The 19,728-nt window shown below is 38.3% G+C and overlaps 1 protein-coding gene across 5 annotated transcripts; it reads right to left on the reverse strand.

Moving 5' to 3' along the window:
* Positions 1-8,288: 8,288 nt before the first annotated feature.
* LOC115736675 lies at positions 8,289-19,495 on the reverse strand. 5 transcript variants are annotated; one of them, XM_030668496.2, is made up of 6 exons: positions 19,220-19,490; positions 18,808-18,946; positions 17,995-18,600; positions 17,160-17,640; positions 16,664-16,745; positions 8,289-8,830 (listed from the first exon to the last, which is right to left on the reverse strand). In XM_030668496.2, the coding sequence occupies exons 1-6, from the start codon at positions 19,247-19,249 to the stop codon at positions 8,627-8,629; spliced, it is 1,542 nt and encodes a 513-aa protein (XP_030524356.1). In that variant the 5' UTR covers positions 19,250-19,490; the 3' UTR covers positions 8,289-8,626. The 5 variants fall into 5 exon arrangements, with proteins under 5 accessions (XP_030524356.1, XP_030524361.1, XP_030524360.1 ...); XM_030668501.2 differs by having other exon boundaries at positions 18,808-19,013; XM_030668500.2 differs by having other exon boundaries at positions 18,808-19,029.
* Between the last annotated feature and the right edge of the window lie 233 nt (positions 19,496-19,728).

The following is a 19,728-nucleotide window of genomic DNA, read 5'->3' on the forward strand; positions in this document are numbered from 1 at the left end:
CAAGTTGGTTTCTCTCCACTGAAGAATAGCTCATTACCTTCCCAGTTCCAACTTATACCAGTATCTTTTCCATCGGTACCTGCTTTATGTGCTCATATCGGAGCTAAATTCCTGTACAGATGATTTAGTCTTCTTGTCCTTGTCGCTATTCGATGTGACGTAACCAAGTCAGGGAGCAACTGAGTCGCGCGCAGCTCGACACAGACTCATCTTATGCTCGTGAAGCATTGCGCTGTAAGAATATCTCTGTCTTCATCAGTTCTATCTTACTCCGCTGAGCTTCCTTTATCGACCAGTTCCGCCCCAGCCCTTTTTGTCCATGCAAGTTTCTAGCACCGGTTCATGTAACAAGAAGGGCGCTGTTTCGAGCGTTGAATCTCGGATGACTGTCTACTTTATTTGCGACGAAATAGACGGATATGCCGAGCTTCAAAGAAAACGCAGAAGGTGCGGCAAAGAGAAGGATGGGATTGATGCTGATGTTTCTGGTATTCGGTCGGCCGTTGGTGGCTCTGCAGAACAAGATGATCAGATATCTACTGTTCTTTCTTCGCTGACATTCTTACATCTTATATGTTCTTTTTTCTTTTTCGGTTTCTAGCAAATTACTTCAAATGCATATTTGTTGGAGAAATTTTTAAATAGAAGTGTCTTCATTTTCTCAAATAAGGACCCGAAGTGAACTTTGTTTTAAATAAAAGCCTGAAGTGCCCTCTTTATTTCAAAGAAAGACTTGACTAAGGGCGTTTACGTCATTTTATATTTTTTTTCCTTTTTCCTATTTTTTTTTTCTTTGCTGTGGCTAGCAAGGGTCGCCTTGCTCTCACTAGCCATCGACGAGGGCGGCGACCCTCGGCTAGGCCCTCGCCGGCCACGGCAAGGCGACCCTTGCCACATTAGGCGAAGCGTCCCTTGCGGCCATCGAGGGCAGCCTTGCTTGGGCAATGCGAGGCCGCCCTCATGGCTGTGACGCCGACATAGCTCCACGCCTTCCTCCATTACGCCATGCCTCGTGTGGTCCCGCATAAGTCCTTCACGGAGACCAGCTTCTCCTTCAACATCCTCGGGGATGCCTCCCCCTGCAACTTTCTCGTCTTTGGCCTCGGTCACGACTTCCTAGTCCTCATGGATGCGATGGCGGCCTCGCCGACCGAAACATAGAAAGAAAAAAGAAATGAAAAAAAAAAGAAAAGGAAAAAGGAAAAAAAAAAAAAAAGTCCCATGGTGAGGCCCTTTTTTGAAACAAAGAAGGCACTTCAGGATTTTATTTAAAACAAGTTCTACTTCAGATTCTTATTTAAGAAAATGAGAGTACTTTTAGCCCTTATTTGAACTTTTTTTTATTGAAAAAGACATGTAGAGAGGGGCAATTAATCATCGCCAATAACTTTAAACTCTTAGGGATGTTATTATAAATGTCTCATATATGGCACGAAAAGTTAGTTCACTACATCTCTTGTGGGATTTCTTAACTTTTTAGACCTTGATTTTGAAAAGACCCAACAAGCATACAACAACTTCATTGCATAAATCCTAATGACACAAGTTAATGAAATTTTTCAGAAAAGATGTGATCGGGCTGCGTTTGGTCGTCCGGAAAAAAAGTCAGAATATGATACGTTCTATTCTATCTTGTGTTTGGTAGCTGTCCGGGATCGGATTAAGTCAGATATATGAGGGGTATAATCCGGATAAAAAAAATCCCGGGGAAGTGGTTGGAATAGACTCGGATAGGATTTTCCTTATTCAGTTATTTTTTGGAAAACCCTACTCGGAGTTGTCTTTTTGTGTTCATCTCAAAAATCAGATAATAGTTTTGCTCCCTCGATCACATCTCCAAAAAAAAAAAAAAACTTTCGTTCATTTTTGTAATGATACGAGGCTTCTTTGTTTTTGGAAATTCTTTTAAATTATTCGTTTTAAGCGAAACAAATGGACCTCAGGTCACAGTTGGGTTTTTCTGTCCGAGAAGAAGAAGAAGAAGAAGAAGAAGAAGAAGAAGACGACGAAACTAACGGAAGTATTTGATGGCAGAACTATTGCACTGGAGACTTGATCTCTCTTTTGCTACAAATTCTTGGTCCCCCGCTATTCGTTTTTTTATGTCCTCCTACAACCCACATTGACAACTAACATTCTGCCATTTACGACCACTCTCCCTCCCTCCTCCACTCATCAATAAACATTATTCAATTAGAAGTTGAGATGTAAGTGGCGGTTGCTGGCTGCTTGCTCGCTATAGGGGCAAACTCAAAACATTGGGTGATAGATCAAGGTTTAATTTGATTATGTTGGCGCGACCATAGCCCACCAAAAAAAGTAAAATAACTCATCGTGGGAGCAACGCATGCTTAGCTTGTCTTTTCGTACATTGATCCTACCGAGCTCTCAGCTTAGTGTATAAAGGTAAAAGATCGAGGAGCAATAGTTGACGTGTTCTGAGAAATGTTGATAGAAAAAGAGAGAGAGAGAGAGGGGAAAAGAAGAAGAAGAGCAAAGTACCCATTGGGTTTCATTCTCCAATATGTGCAAAATATCGGGATAATTATCCAAAAAGTCATAAACTTATGTCACTTTGCCAATTCAGTTCTAAATCTTTTAATTTTGCCAATCAAGTCCTGAATCTTTTCACGTTTTACTAATTGAGTTAATCCGATCAATTTTGGTAAGAAATCACCGACGTGGGTATCAACTGTCCTACATGAGATGGCCAATGCTCACGTGGACCATTTTAAATAAGTATTTGCGATTTTGTTGTCATTTTATTTTTCCTTTTTTTTTTTTTTTTGTTTTCTTCTATTTTCTTTGTATTTTTTCCCCCTTAAAGTGGCCGGCGAGGGTCGTCGGGCCCTTGCCGACCGCAGCCGAGGTTGGTCCATTTGTGGCTTTGCCCATGGCTGCCATGGCTTGGGCGACCCTTGCTGGCCACTTTAAGGAAAAAAAAACAAAAAAAAAATGAAAAAAAAAATTACTCGACATTGTTCCTGTCAGACCTGGTCGTGCAATAATGGCCGGTGTCCACATAAGCAATTTCATACCAAAATTGACCGATGCACTCAATTGTGAAAATGTAAAAAGTTTTAGGACTTAATTAACAAAATTAAAAGGTTGGGACTAAAATGACAAATGTGTAGTAGGTAGAGGGTGCCATTTGGGCCCGTGGGCCTGGAACCGGCCCGTTGACCGGGCCCACAGGTCCGGGCCGGTTCGGAACCGTTAAATTAAAAAAAAAAAAAAGGGCGGGCCCGGGGCAGAGAGCCGTTGGGCTCTCTGCCCCGAGCCCCCCCCCCCCACTTTGGGCCGTTACTTCTAAAAAAAATAAAATTAAATTAAAAATTAAAAATAATTCTTGCCTATAAATACATATGCTCCCCTTTCATTTTTGTCACAAATTCTCTGAACAATCTCTCGAATTCTCTCTGAAATCCTCTCAAATCGCTCAAATTCTCCCAATTCTCTCAATCCCGACTCAATTCTCTCAATCGGATTTCCGATCAATTCTCTCAAAAATGGCAAGTGGAAGCAGAAATGCCGACAAGGGCAAGATGACTATGAGAGATTCCGAGTATCCCATTCCCGAATATGATCCTCGTGAGTATGCAAGTTGGGAAGACGACGACGATAATATCAACTATGTCCCGATTCCGAACGTCGAGCACATCCCAATACAAGAAAGTCTTCATCCTCCCACCGGTGTCGAAGAAACGTCAACGGCAAATGAACCGAAACGGAAGGGCTGAGATAATACATCGGACTTATGGCTACACTTCAACAAGGTACGTGATGAAGTCGAAGGTAAGTATAATATAAAATGTAAATATTGTTCGCAAACATATAAATTTACGAAAGGAGACGGCTACGGAACATTCCGTCGGCATTTGACGAAAAAACATCCAACGCAAGCGAGGATCGACAATACGCAACAACAAATTTCCGGGTACGCCACTTCTAATCCTCATCCTATATTTCGTTTCACTGAAGCACTTTATAAACAAACATTAGGTGAATATGTTGCCCTTGATCATGCTCCGTTTAATACTGGTGAAAATTTTAATATGAAATATTTGATAAATACTGCGTTGGTTCCGCAAGCGCCAACTATTCCAAAAAATACTCTTAAACGCGAAGTTTTTCAACTTTATAAAAAAGGAAAAAAAATCTTTAGCAAAATTTTTTGCGGAATTCAATGGACGTGTGCATATAGGTAGCGATATTTGGAGTGATCCCTTGAAAATTCATTCTTATATGGGTGTCACGTGTCATTGGATAGGTGATGATTGGATGATTCAAAAAAGACTTATTGTATTCCGAGTTTTTGATGAAAGACATTCGGCTCATAATATTTATAGAATAATTAGGCAAGTTTTAGAAGAATATAATTTAATAAATAAAGTATTTTCAATTGGTTTTGATAATGCCGCCGCAAATACCGCTTCTATTCCCGAATTAGAAAATATTTGCAAACCCACTTTTGGCGGATAATTTTTTCACATTAGATGTGCTTGTCATGTTTTAAATTTATGTGTACAAGATGGGTTACGAACTCTTGACACTTCTCTCGCCCCAATAAAAAGTGCAATTAAATTTTTATGGAGTCGTCCCCATTGTATGAAATCATGGGGAAAATTTTGTAAACAAAATGGGAGAAGGGCAAGAAGATTTCCAAAAGATATTCCGACTCATTGGAATTCTACGTACGAGTTGCTTCGGCAAATTTTTGAATATAAAGATTTATTATGTATGTTTATTTCACAAAATATTCCCGAAATTACTTTACTTCCTCAACATTGGGACGTTTGCAAGAAAATTTTAGATATTTTGAAAATTTTTAATGATGCTACTAAGACTTTATCTGGTATTTATTATCCTACAACGCATTTATTTTTAATAGAGTGTGTTAATATTGGTAGTGTTTTTAGTGAATATGAAAATGATACCGAGTTAGGTCGAACTATTTTAGTAATGCGAGAAAAATGGTTGCATTATTATTTGCAAATTCCTCTTGTCTATTTAGTTGGTATTGTTTTTTATCCACGTATTAAATTAGACGGTTTACAAGATTATTTGAATGTGTATTGTCATGATTGTTTACATTTTGAAGATTCAATAGATATTTCAAATATATTAGGAGATGTTAAAGAATCTCTAGTAGCATTATATGGAGAATTTTGTAGTAGATATGGTTTAAGTGATTCTGGATCTTTACAATCTACTGCCTCACGTAGCGAAGGTGGTAGTTCACTTAGTAGAAGGTATAATATGCTTAAGAGTAGGCAAAAAAAAAATAAAAAGGGGCAACATGTAGTATTTCTGAATTAGAAAAATATTTAACCACTCAATTTGAGTTTCGTGATGCAGAACATGGTACAGATTTCGAAATCCTGAAGTGGTGGAAGAGTCACCAAATCGATTATCCAGTTCTCGTCCTCATCGCTCGTCAAATATTAGCAACCCCTTCTTCAACGGTTGCGGTTGAACAAACATTTAGTGCTGGAGGATTAATTTTGGAATCTCGCCGTTCAAGATTAAGCCTGGACTCTGTGGAAGCTCAAGTTTGTGTCGGCAATTGGACGAGGGCGAAATATCGACACCAAGAGTTAGATCGTGAACACGAATTTTTTAGCGATGATGTTGGAGATACCACCGCCACAGGTACCACAACGGGTAACGACGATTGACGATGAGGTAAGTTGGGGTTCTCAAAGGTAAAAGAACTACATGGGCTTTGATTCTTCTATCCCCAAGAAGATATGTAGGCGTTTAATGATAATTCATTAAGTTCAAGTCCATTCCTTCTTTTTTTTTTCCCCCATATTTTATTACAATGTCCAATTTAATTGTATTTTATAATTTATAATTTATTATGTTTATTTTATTATTTATTATTTTAAAAATTATTATTAAAAAAGCAATCGGAATGAACCAGCGGTTCCGAAGCGGAACCGGAACCGGCCCGGAACCGGAAGTATACACGGCCGATTCTGGTTCCACCTTTTCGTGGAACCGGAACCGCCGGTTCCTGAACTAGAACCGGCGGTTCCACCGAACCGGCCACCGCTAGCAGTAGGTTTAAGACTTTTTGGACAATTTTCATGCAATATATTAAATGTAATGTTTACCAATGTTGACTAATACGTGTTCCGAAAATTTGATTAGTAAACCTCGAGGTGCACCAATTGAACATATAAACCAAGTTGAACGCACTGGGTGCATGAAATTAAGGTCCATTGATCTAAATGCAAGTCATCCGGGATTTCGGTGACCCAAAAATTAATTTTATTCGAGCGAAAAACCCGGAAACACCATTATTCTTTGGGGAAAATGCCGATCGGAAATGTTAATTTCAGTTAATTAGTGTCGTCTCCTCTATGCATGGTTGCTATCAAAAACTTATCCCACGCAACTGCCCGTGATTTGCAAATCGACCTTTCTCTCTTTGTGATTAGATAGCTATGGATAAGTATTAGCCCACTAATTTGCTCTTCATATTCTTCCCGCCCACATTGATTAAAATATGCTCAGCCAATCATGCTTTGAAACATACATCCTCCATTACCACAAAGTTCACAAAGCAGTGACTTCTCCTGGTTTTCTTAGTTGGTCTCAGACTTTCCAATGTTAATTTCCTATAGACATGTCACGATGTGCATGTGTTAGGCTCCGTTTGTTTCGCGAAAAATGAATGATTTGAAAAATATTTCCCTAAAAAAAATCGGTTCCATTGCCTGAAATAACTAGTCAATGAAAAATATTTTCTAAAATAATTTTTGTGGACGATAAAAATATTTTTTTGGTTCATCGTAAGTGATGCAACCGTTTACTTTTAAGAAAATAATTGTTAAATTATTTATTTCTTCCACAAAAAGCGCATTCAGAAATAATTTAGTGATTAGTGATTTTGTGGTTAGACGAGAGGGGAATGATTACTACAAAGCTCTCTCAAATGGTCCAACACGCCCACCACTAACAAAATAAAAACCAATTCTCTTTTGCTCCACCTTCCAGTAAGTCTCATGATTTTTTTGGCAAAAAGTAGGCCTATGAATATGTCATTTCTTACAACACACACTTAATCATATAGTTGAAAGCAGCACCCAATATCTCAAGAACCATGTGTTAATTTGCCACGTGTTGGCTGCATTCACCGCCCAAATTCCACTTTCTCATGTGTGGATTTTCACAATGTCTACTCCCATTCAAGAGGGCAAACACCCATTTTCTTAATATGGAAAAATGCTATCTTCATCTACAGATTCTGAACACTGCTAAAAAGATATAATTATTTTGTCTTGGGTTGGCCCCCGTGGATCCCACTAAGTACCCTCTCTCTCTCCTTTTTAATCTTTTTTGGGCCCAAGGGGTTGATGATTAATTAGATCAGTGAGGGATGGCAGGACTTGGTTTTTTTAATTGGGGGAGAAAGTGTACAAAGATTGTAAATGGTGCAAAGAGAATGGACCCATGTTTTATAGCTCACTTGAGTGTAAATCAAGCTTTAGATTGGCAATAAATTGACTCGTAATTCGTATTATTCCAGTTAATTTAATGAAAAGAACTCTTTAATTCGGGAGGAATTACGAAGAAATGGACATGAATATAACCAAATCACCCCAGAAATGTGGATTAGTGGAAGCTGATCTCTTTTATGAAATCTCAATGGACAAAAAAAAGATCGGTTGATGTTGCATGAGATCATGACAAGTCTTGGACTATGTTGACTTTCCGATTAACTCTAATGATGACAATTATCTCTATCACTAAAGTAGAAATTATTATTAACATTATTGACCCATTAAGCACTTCCATTACATTCCATACATCATTCTCTTTACTGACCAAATCATTCAGCACTAACAAAGATGGACATCTAAAAGCATTAAGGTAGTTGGATGTTTGGAACGAGAAGAACAAATTATATAAATGAAATGATGCATTGAAATGGACTCCACATTAGTCATATAAATACTATATGCTATTAAAAAATAAGAAAGAAATGGACTCCACACCATCTTCACTCTAAGAGACTATTACTGCAAAAGTCATTTCGACGATGACATATCGTCTGAATTAAAACGGTTCATATGATTTCGCCTGTCGATATTGACCAAGCAAAATTTGGGCATGACCTCCAACTACAACTCAAAATGCTGATGCTGTGCATCAACAAGGACATTCATGGAGATTTTGCTCTCCACCCCTTTGCAGTACAGTGTGATGTGCGAGTTAAAAACGGGAAAAACAAAGAAAATATGCAAAAGGAGGGCTCAATCAAAAGAATATGAGAGAAGTTCCTAACAAGCACAGTGACATTTAAGCAGTCATGCTCAAACACAGGCAGATTAAGCATTTCTTCCGCATGGAATTTCACAGCACATACATGACAACGGAAAAGGTTTAATGTACAAGAAGTTATGTAAATAAACTTTGACCCATGCCTTTTTGAGAAGGTCGTTTTGCGTGACTACTTACAATTATATCCATCTTCCCATTGACCAGGAAAAATGGGTCAGGGTCTTCGATCTTCCAACTAATCGGCGCATATAAACATTCTCGTGCACTGAAATCGCTGACAGCAACAGCGTCACCGTGACAAGGTGAGCATCAGTCCATTGAACATTCTTCGCGTTCAACAGCACCAACTGCAAATGCTAAAAGAGGAAGGGATTCGGCCAGTTTTGCGAATGTACTCTGCTTGTTGCTCAGCTTTTACAGCTTGCCTGCTCCTCTTGGCTTCAGCGGATGCTCTCTTCTCTTCAGCCTTGTGCCTCAGAGCAGCTAGTTTGCTTGTAAGCTTATCGTGAGCCTGTCCCCGCATCCTCTCCACATCAACCTAAAGATTACAAAAAAAAAAAAAAAAAAAAAAAAAAGAAAAATAAATTAATGAACGCATCATTGTTTAGGCAAATGCTGTGATTGCAGATTCCTGCTTCTCTAGTTATCAGCTCCATATGTCTGACTGTAGACAAGACACATCAGATGTCACATTAGGTCCTAACTAACCTACTAAATTTGATGATGAAGTACAAAGTAAACCAGCTCTAAAGTCATTGAAGGTGAAAAGTAGCATCAGCTAAAGCAGAGGGGTAGAAAGCAGCAAGAGCTGGCAAAACACAGGAATCTCTTCAGTGATGATAATTGACACAGAACAACGAAAAAAGATATGCTTTCTGGAGTGCAGAAGTCCTGATTTATAAATAATAGCAAAGTTTCTCCTATCCCAAATACATGGACACAAGTAATGCAGTTAAGTTTGATTGAAGCTGAAGGATAGCAGACATCAAGCATTTTCTCTTAGACATTATTATCAAGAAGGGCTTCAAAGCCCGTATTGACTGATAATCAAGACTCAACAAGGAAGTACGGAGAAGGATTGTTGAGGTTAGTGTGAGAACAGTTGTGAAAGTACTAAGTGTGACACAGGAACCTTGTGATGCCACCCTTTTCCTTTCCAGTAGTTATTATGGACCCAAAAGTTTCTTTTTTCAAATAAAATCAAGTGTGGCAGTTATTTAATCATGCTTGATCCCATGGTTCTTCTTTGCCTATGTTCTTTTCTCCCACAATTTTTTCTTTTGTTTTTCCCTTCTTTAAAGAAATCTGCAAAGACATCTACTCCACATTTAAACAAGATGTTCCTGTAAAATGAAAGTGGTTCCCATAGAAAAGTCTAAACCATCCTTTGAATAAAATAGACGAGAAGGAGAAGGTGCACTTAAAAAGGTATATATGCAGTAAAACGTAGATCATCTCTTCAGGGTGCCAAATATAAAAGTACCAACCCAAAATTCAAACTGATCCATAATAGCAAAAATCTCGCATTATAAATTTCACTTAAATTGCAAAATGAGGGAAACCACAGATTGACTTTTTCCAAAATTAAAAGATATTTTACTTTTTTGACTTTGTAGATTCGATGACCATCCACCATGCACATTTCAAAGAACTATATGTTTTTCTCCTACACTTCTGTAATTGTTGTCCACAAGGTCGATCCTTACCAGCTTTCAATCACCACATTCCAAGAACATGATTCGATAGCACAATATTCTGGTAACAACTTCATCACTAGCCTTTTAGATGATAATGAGCCTGCCATTATTTTTTTCAGTTTTCCATCCGTTAGTAGTTTGCACTCCTGTTTGTCCTAACACTTTAATGATCAAGACATGCATTTTTTTTTTTTTTTGGGTAGTAAGTACCTTAAAGAGCACCAAGGGGGTGCCTCCCACTACAACATAGAAGCTAGAAAAAATCTAAGGAAAAAGAAAAGAAATCTTTGTCTAAAGCGCCACACTATGCCAAAAGATTAAGCTGAAAAGCCAAACATCCTTTACAGCACCATTTGAACTTTCCTCATCTTTAAAATTCCGCCTATTTCTTTCCTTTTAGATGACCCAAAAAAGGAAGAAGGGAATAAAAGAAAAAAGATTTTACTATCGTACCACAATACAGATCTGACCAAGCTACAAGTTCCTCCTAATGGACCCTGCCATAATCCAATTAGCGACCTCACTAATTTTTTGCAGTTCTGCATTTTAATTACAACTCAACAAACATAAAACCATGCCATCAATTCTCAACATGGAAAAAATGATGAGAGCTCTATAACATCAAATAGTCAAACAAACACACCACAAACTCCACTAGCAGTTGTCGCGTGATTACTGAGAATGTGCTGCACTAAGTCCTCCAAATATCAATTACACTTTCTTCTCTGATTCACAAATGAAAATAAGGAAAGAATAAAACAGTCTGCATTGGAGTAATGACAGCAGCAAGCTGCAACCTCCCAGAATTTTTAATTTATTGTTGTTATTATTATTATTATTATTTATTTTTATATTTTTTTATATAGTTTGGGATAAAGGTGATGTTGATGTTGATTATTATTATTATTATTTTTTATGATTCATCGAGATAAGCACTATTTTCACTGCAATTCCAAATGTGGAGTTTTACGTTTCTTCCAAATGAAAGTAACTAATCAAGGTAAAACAATTCCCATTTCACTTTCAAGTAAGAAAAAACAGCTGGCAGTGGTTCTCGCTAAACAAATGTACCCATCAAAGTATGGTGTCCCAGTGTCCCAGCTAAAAGGTAATGAATTAATCTTAAAGTTAATGCTTTTCACTCCTGCTTGCAAAAGCTCACACGTTAATCTGGGTCAGGTTGATGTAGTTAAGCAAAGAAAGTTGGGTTTGTGGAACTCCATAATATCCCTAGTAGAGAGAAACACAAGACAAGTTCTTTGTGACTGGAACTTAACCATTACCATTGTAACATCATCAAACCAACAAGCAAAGGTGAAAGTTTTCTGTGCCTAATACCCCATTGTACCCATACTCCATAAATTGCAGTTGTCATTAGCCTTGTTAGAGACTGAAGAACATCATATTTGTATCTGATGAGACTGGAAGAACCAGGATTATGTCTGAGAGGGCACATCTCTTATTTTGTCAATTGTTTCAAGATTATTTTACCTTATCAAACAGTCTTATCTAAAAGAAGAATAAATGCTTAAAACTGACGCGCATCATAATAGTAGATAAAAAGCATTACAAACATAGTTGTGACTTCCTATATTTTAAGTCTCAATTTCAAGAAAAGCTCTTTTGCTTCCTGTTCAACGCAGCCCATAACCAGAAATAGCACATTTACACCTCCTTCAATTGCTTGATGATTTTCTAAAGAGGTGCCGTGAAAACAAGCATCTGCTTTAGAATTGACGGCAACTTAGAGGTTCAGCCATTTCTTTGTTCAATTTCCAGCAAACTTCCCCTCGATTATCACTCCATATATTGTATAAAACTGAAACTCATCTGAAAGAAGTCCTCAACTCACGTAGAAGATACACGCATTATTCGAAGAGTATTTCTTCTCTTTTTTAGGGAAGGGGTGAATTGTCGCCTGCTAGAAGACGTATAGCAGTTGCGTATCTCATTAGAAGAGTTGAAAATTCATAAAGAGCATAATAGTTCCTCATTTGAGCAAAAAAAAAAAAAAAAGGAAAATTAAGCTATTGATGCCATGAAAAAATGACAAATGGTTTCAATCCCAATGACATACCTACAGAAATGAGGAAAAGCATGGAGAAGACATATTTTGGCTTAATATAAACAAAGTCTCATGAAAGGGGAAAATGCCAAAGAAATTGGGACAGAGCACCTTCTCCGTGGGTATGCATCAAGACAAATTGCCAACTGATGGAGAGGAAAGCAAAGCCTGACATGCTTAACTTATAAGAATCTATTACTCAATTCATTACATCCTCTTAAGAAAAGCCATACGACAAAACAATCATTAAGGATCTATTACATATGGAAACTGTTAAAGTGTACACCTAGGGCACTTGTTAAGCCTTATTAAATGTGCTTTGGGAATATAAATTTACCATTTGAAGTAAGTGACTATTAAAATATGTAATTCTTCCATGTTCAAAGTGTTTTAGAAAATGTTATTTCTATTTTTTGTTAACCAGAACCATTACATATTGAAAACTTGTAGTTATTTTTCTATATAATCTGCGTACCCTTAATCAGTTCCTCTCTGAAGATATAATTCACCTGTTCGTTTCATCTACTGCGATATCTGCTGGTTATGAACTTTCCAATTCAAGAATTACCAAGAGAGAATAAGAGCACTTCAGTCCATCTGTATAGATTAAAAAGACACAGCAAATGGTGCTGCCTACAAAAATTGTTCTCAAAACCAGAATGGATTGGCTACTCAACCAGGTACCGGCACCTGGTCCGATCCAATCCTAATATGTAAACCAGAACCATCTAGACACTAAACTGGTGGCATTGAATCAGTTCATTTGGTCAAACAAGAGCGGATTGGTAAAGATCAAACTCGGTAGGGGTGAACAAAAAAGATGGAGCAGAAAAGACTAGAGAGGCCTGATTTTTAGGTCCCGCATAGGCCCGGCCTGAGATTTCGGACTTGCTATTTTTTGGGGTAAAGGACAAATGATCCCGGGACTTTGGCTCAATGTTCAATGGGGTGCATTTACTTTAAATTCAAGGGACAACATTAAATATTTTCCATACAGTCCAGGGACTAAATTGAACATGTACGAGAAGTACAGGAACGATATTGAACAAATTAAAAGTTCACAGACGACATTGCACATCGGCTAGAGTTCAATGACCACATTGAACAAATTTCAAATTCAAGACCAATTGTATCTTTATCCATATTTTTTATTCAAGCCTATCCAACCTGGCCTAAGATTTTAGGCGTCAAATGCCCCAACCGACTTGATCCAATTTTTGAATATATAAATAGGCATTAGGAATATAAAATATCAAAATGTAGATAATAGAAAATACATTTTTTATGCTCGAAAAACTTCAATAAAGTCATAGATAAGTGGAAAAAAAAAACAAATGAACAAGAATTAATGGACACTTCAGTATAGTCATAAATAAGTTAAAACAACATTACTAAAATCAAATGAACTAGAATTGATGTGCCAATATGGGTTGAATTTGAAAAAGTGTCCGAAACATATAAATTAAGTGATTTCTCAAGCCCAATATATGATAAATATTCCATTTTTAACTTAAAAGGAAAACCAATTAGAAATTCGGGCTAGCCTATACGGTCCCGACCCGGATCTATTTAGTTCGGTGCGGGCCTTTTCTTGTATGATTGGGCCGGGCCTAGAGATCATGTATGGGAATTAGCTCTACTTAAAACGTTGATCCAACTGAGCGCCCTTCATGTTTGGCTATATGTTGATTCATTTGAAGCTACTATTTGTCACCCATTTTTAGGGAAAAAATGTCGAATTGCTGGAGGAGACTTGGACAGGTGAACCCGACAAGGTAGTAAAGCGCCTTTACCATCTCGATGGGCAAAGGACACTTTCATATGTTGAACTTGTTTATGTATATATTTCTCCAATGAGTTACTTAATTACTACAAATTGGTGAACTAATTTAACCAATTAAAGTGCATCTGGTTTGACTTTCATTACGGATTTAAAATCGCTGCATACAAAGAGATTAAAATGACAGCTCACATAGTGAAGGTGCTGCAAATCAAATAAACAATCAATCCATAGGTTCAGGTTAGAAACATGATTTTCATAAAATTGGTTTCATCGTATGCATGGTCAATCAAGGGTAAGCAACGAAGTGGAGGCAACTTGCAATTTACTCAATGACAGGTTGGTAGGAAGAGCATGGGGATAATAAAAAACATCTGCACATGGGTTTCGTATACATGGAGAAAGCATACCCATGTGTTCCTAAGAGTCCTCTGGATGGTATAAAACTAAAGCAAGTGACATAATTGAGATGAATCTATCTTGCAAAAAGCTATTAATTGATGAGGACTCGAGTACTAGGGATGAGGTGGAGCAGCACTCTAGTTTCTTATGCCATCATAGAACGACAATTCACAATTTTTTTTTTCTCTAAGGCAGCAAAAAGAATAGTGATGCTTTACTCGGACGAAACACTATGCAGTCAAGCACCAACATGTTCAGAAACTAGAAAATGCTTACATGAAATAGGGTAGATATAAAAGAGGTTTGCAAAACTAGAACTGAGGAAAAGATGAGAAGAAACTTGTTTAAGCCTGTCAAGACACGTAAAACAGTAGCCTCCATAAGCTCAAGTGCGAAGATGCAATGTTATGATGCCTATGGAAGTAAAAAGTGTCAGAAGGAGACCTCAAAGACACGGACAAAACATAAAGAAAGAGTTTTGTGCTTGAATCTCATTGAAGATTTTTTCCTGAAAAAAAAAAACCATCGCGACAAAAGGGAATCTCCGTAACCAACTCTACTTAGTAGCAAAAAGCATCGGCAATGCAATCTCCCGAATGTTTTTCCTTTCTCGTTGTGAGATTTTATGGGACCATCGCTAACTGTTCTAAAAGCTTAAGCTATTAGATAAAGTCATGATTTAATATTTAATTACTCAATATTCTCTCTCACGTTTAGTCTAGTTTTTTTAACTAGTACTAAGCGTGGAAGTATTTAACTAGGGAAGCAAATGGGACATAATAAGATTTAAACTCAGGACTTCTCATTGTGATACCATGTGAGATTTCGTGGGATCATTGTCAACTGTACTAAAAGCTTAAGCTATTAAATGAATGCATGGTTTAATTATTCTAACACTCGTTATTGCTTCATTTTCTAAAGAAGCAATGAAGGTGTCCGGGGAATAAGCTCTTGATAACTTAATGTAGAAGCTAAGGTAATACAGAGGATTAAAAGGATGTCATAAATGATAGGGTATAAAGTATATAGGTGGCTTTTTAAGTATTCCATCAAAGCCAAGGTTCAACCTTGGACAAGCGGTGAAAACTACCAAGCTGGAGTACAACAGGGGCATAGGAAATTTTTAGTGGAGTAGCGCAGGGCGTAAATAACACCAGCGGCAGAAAGCAGAGGACTTTTGAGCTCTTCGGCTTTTTCTCTATTGGTAATTTTTAATTTCAAGCATCTTTTCTTAATCCTTCCTTCTACTTTTGCGGCATGCTTTGATGTTTTGCATCTTCTTTTCCCCTTATTGTCGAAAGCATGTGGCAAAGAGCTCTTTTTAAGTAACTGTGTCTGGGATCTTCGTCACAATTGTAGGAGAGTCTTCTATACCCTTTCTACACATTGTGGCAGCAATAGCAACCGTCTAAAATTGCATCAGAGAACTAAAGCATTTTATTTCCGTTCTGCAGCTTTAAGCTATGCATGCAAATGTTTCGAAGAAAAAGCATACTCAATGTTGAAATCATATTTTTACTATTTCCTACTATAGGGAGTTTGTATGGAGGTAAATAGGTGTTGCTAATGCGAAAAATAAAGCAAAGTTGTTGGACCTCTCTTACTTTCTTGTCCTTTTTTTAGCATTCTACTCTCGTACTTGACTTGAATAGTCTGTTATTCAGCTTCTCAGTTGATGAAGGTGGACTAGGAAGACTTACCTGGCTATACACAGAAGAAAAACTTGCTTTCTCTTTTAAAGTCTCAGCATACTTTGGGTTGAGAGAGAGAGTTTATCAAGGAATATAACATACTTAGAGAAAGACGGGTCTACATTTCATTTTGATGGATGAATGGTCAACATTTTGTAGATAGAATTGCCGGCAGTACTTTTTTTTTTATTGATGAAAAGAATTGCCGGCAGTGAATGGATCTTTAAACATTTGTTATTACAAATGGTTTGTAAGGATGGATCCATAAACACATCTTTAGAGGAAAACACATATTCCCTTTTCCTAGGAATCAGAATTCCATAAACCCGTCTTAGCAAAGCTTAGTTAGCTGAATAAACCATTACTCACAGAGCTTCTCATTCAGTAAATCCTTAAGTCAGTGAAAATCCAATACTACTCACATCACTGAAAGAATTTTAAAGTGGCTCTACGCTGTCCTTCAAAATGCATTCTTCTGCAGGGACCAGCTTCTCGCTCCCACAGACATTAAGCACAAGCTTGGCATTATTCTGCTTTTACTTGTCTTGAACAATTAGTAGCAGAACTATAATTGAATTATCTGGCTAATCTAAGAGAAAACAAAAAAAATTTCAAGATGTTCCTACTCAATTTGCTCATTTCTCAAAATTCAGTGATCCACAGAAAACTAGACTGATGCCACACACAGAAAGAAACTGATGGCTAGACTTATGAGATGGTAAAGTAAAAAAAGTACCTCAATTTTCCTCATCTCAGCCTCAGTTTTCGCTTTCTCATGATTCTCCCATGCTTGAATCTTCATTTCATCACGTTTAAACCTAGGTCATTGTATACGACACAAATTTAATAGACTGTAGAATAACAACATTTAATTAACCTTGGTAGATTGGCTGCCATTTTTGCCCATTTCCATTCATTTGGTAAGGAATAAGTTCAAAGATCTAGACCCTCCAATTTAAATAAGAAGGAATATTGGTACTAGATAAGCATCCCAATATAAGGAGCCATGACAGGTGGTCGGACTTAAGAATGCTATTCAATACCAACATTATAATACTGATGCAGACACCAATATGACTCCCGTAACATATGAAACTGCACTACACAAGTCCTAATTGTTTAATATGACTTGAAGCTTATCTCTCTTATTAGTCAATGATGAAGTTGCAATCTCGTGCAAAAGAAGAAATGCTTAGGAAAAAAGAACTACTGATGGCTTCAAGTGATTCAACCTGGCCATGTACTTGGCTTTTTCAGCCTCTTCCCATGCCACAGCACGTGTTTCTATACCACTTTTAGCTGGTGGTTTCACAGCTTCAGTATTTAATGAAGTCGATATATCTTTGCCCTCGTCCTCCTTGCCAGCCCAGGCAGCAATGTTCAGTTTCCCAAGCTGTGTCCCTAGAGCCACTATCTCTCTCCTTGTTTTCACTTGCAGCTCTTTTTCAGTCACTTCATTTCCATGGTTATTAGATGAATTGGCTTGTGATGATGTTGGCATGGCCCTGGGAGGGGTTGAAGGCCGAGAAGAATCTGGGCTACGTGTAGGAGTAGTTGCTTTGACAGGAGTTCCTGTTCTAGAAGGTTCTTGGCTAGCAATAGGAGTCATCTCTGTACCCATATCTCTCATTGACACTGACCTTGCTGTTGAAGGTGGTGGAACATAAGTAGTGGCACTATGAATAGCCACAGAATCATGTTGACTGAGACATACTGCACGTCATACCAAACATGGATAGATGAGTCATAGTGTTCTACAGCATGAAAAAAGTAATGAATTTACTTCAACTGAAAAAAGAGGGGATGGTCCTAGCCTTTTGCAGTGTTAAACATTTTAGTGCATGTAACTTTGATCTGGTGGAAGATGGCATACTTTTGCCTACTTTTACCAGATGCTCCTTGCACATAAAGATCTCATTATACAACGGGAGCACACCAATTCGATATTGTATCGTTGAGCATGTGCATATAAGATGCATGAAAGATACACGCACTGCGAAACATAAATGCACACCATTGCCAAAAGATAATAAAAATATTTAGTCAGCCGAATGACCAGATCCTTACCAGCTGACTCCGCAATCGAATTTTCCACCATAAGTGCGGGCCTTGCATATAGATCTGCAATAGGATGCATATCGACCTGCCAACTAACAAACTTCAAGCCTGCACCTTCCTTGCTACCTTGACTTGTATCAATCCTCTTTGTATCCGGTTCTCCTAAAGCACCTGCTCTCTGATCAGGAACTTCCGTAACCACCTTCAATGATGATTGCCGACTCCCATAGCTAAGAAGACCTGCCTTTCGAGTACCCGACTTTGCTTGTCCGCCTGTGGTCCTGTTTGATGTGGGACTTGCGATCCATTTCTGGGCATCATCCCATTTAGAGGGTGCCGGTTTCGAGAATGGAGCAACAGGCAATCTTTGTTGAGCCCTCTCTGCCTTCTGAAACTCAAAAATGGACGATGAGACACTCACACTGTCATAATACATGGGAAGGTCTTCTTGCTCTCTGAATCTTGAATGGACTAAAGAGTTTTCCCTCAGACGACAGTCCCCAGCCATCTCTAAATCAGCCATTGTTGAAGCCGAACATTCAGGAAGAACCGTTACAACATCAACATCCTTGCAATTGTCCAAACTGTCACCACCTGCAGAGATTTCACACGAATCTGCGTTAACGTATATATCATAAGTTTCGACATGTGGTCTACTTGATTTCAAAGAAACATCCTATGCTCCAGACCGCATATCAGGGTTACTTGGCAAATCAAGTTATCAAACTTAGAAAAGAAACAGAGAGAAATGGAAGGATTCCATGAATTCGAAACTAAGAATGCCAGGGATTAGCTGTAAAAGAAAAGGAGGGGAGCTTTTACCCGCGTCGTCGGCATTGTTTAACTCAGATCTCATGTCGAAGCCCAAAGAATCAAGACACTCCTCTTCTTTTCTCTTCTTCTCAACTCCACGCAGCATATTCCTCAATTTCCTGGGAGATAACCCCCCACCCACATTACCCTGTGCACAACCAAATGTCCCAAGCCAGACAATCAAGAAAGACCCAACACGCCCATTCTCAACAAATCTCTAAAAACATTGATCTCAAGAGATCCCACAAAAAGAAAAAAGCAACTCAGGCAGAATGTGAGAAGACACCCAGGATTTTCGAAAACCCGAAATGCCCATCTTTCACTTCACTCGTCGCTAATACCGCACATTCAAGAAACAGATGCAGATTTCCATAAACCGACAGCTACGTGAGCAAAAAAGCGAAATGGCAGTACTCAAAACCTGAGGCTTTTGGATCCTTTCGTAATCCATGGAGGTGAGGAATCTCGCAGTGGCCGGGGGGGTGCTTCGAAAAGCTACTTGAGGGAATCTTGATGCATCACGAGGAATGTGCAATGCGAGCTGAGCTGCTTCCTGAATCCCTGCTTGCTTCTTGGCTTTTCTCTTGCGCGTGTCTCCTTCCTTTTCGTTTTCAATCCGCTTTTGGATTTCCCCCACTGGTAGTCAAAGGAGCGAGCGAAGTCATGTCGCCTTCCTAAATAAGTCTCAACAGACGGAACAAAACAGTAAGGAAAAGGTGTGGTCCGGTTGGTCTTGGTCGTATCGTCTGTCCCACAGGTTCACATGCTCCGGTTCGCTCTCGTCCGGCTCTATTCGAATGAACCGGTTTGTCAAAATCTATCCCGAGGCAAAAAAAAAAAAAGAAACTGTTCCTTTTTAAGATATGTGAACAATCTTTGAAACTTCTCACCTTTTGGAAATCGGCAATTTAGGCCTCTCGTTTTATTTTA

This window comes from Rhodamnia argentea, chromosome 8 (assembly GCF_020921035.1).
Source record: "Rhodamnia argentea isolate NSW1041297 chromosome 8, ASM2092103v1, whole genome shotgun sequence".
Taxonomy (NCBI): domain Eukaryota; kingdom Viridiplantae; phylum Streptophyta; class Magnoliopsida; order Myrtales; family Myrtaceae; genus Rhodamnia; species Rhodamnia argentea.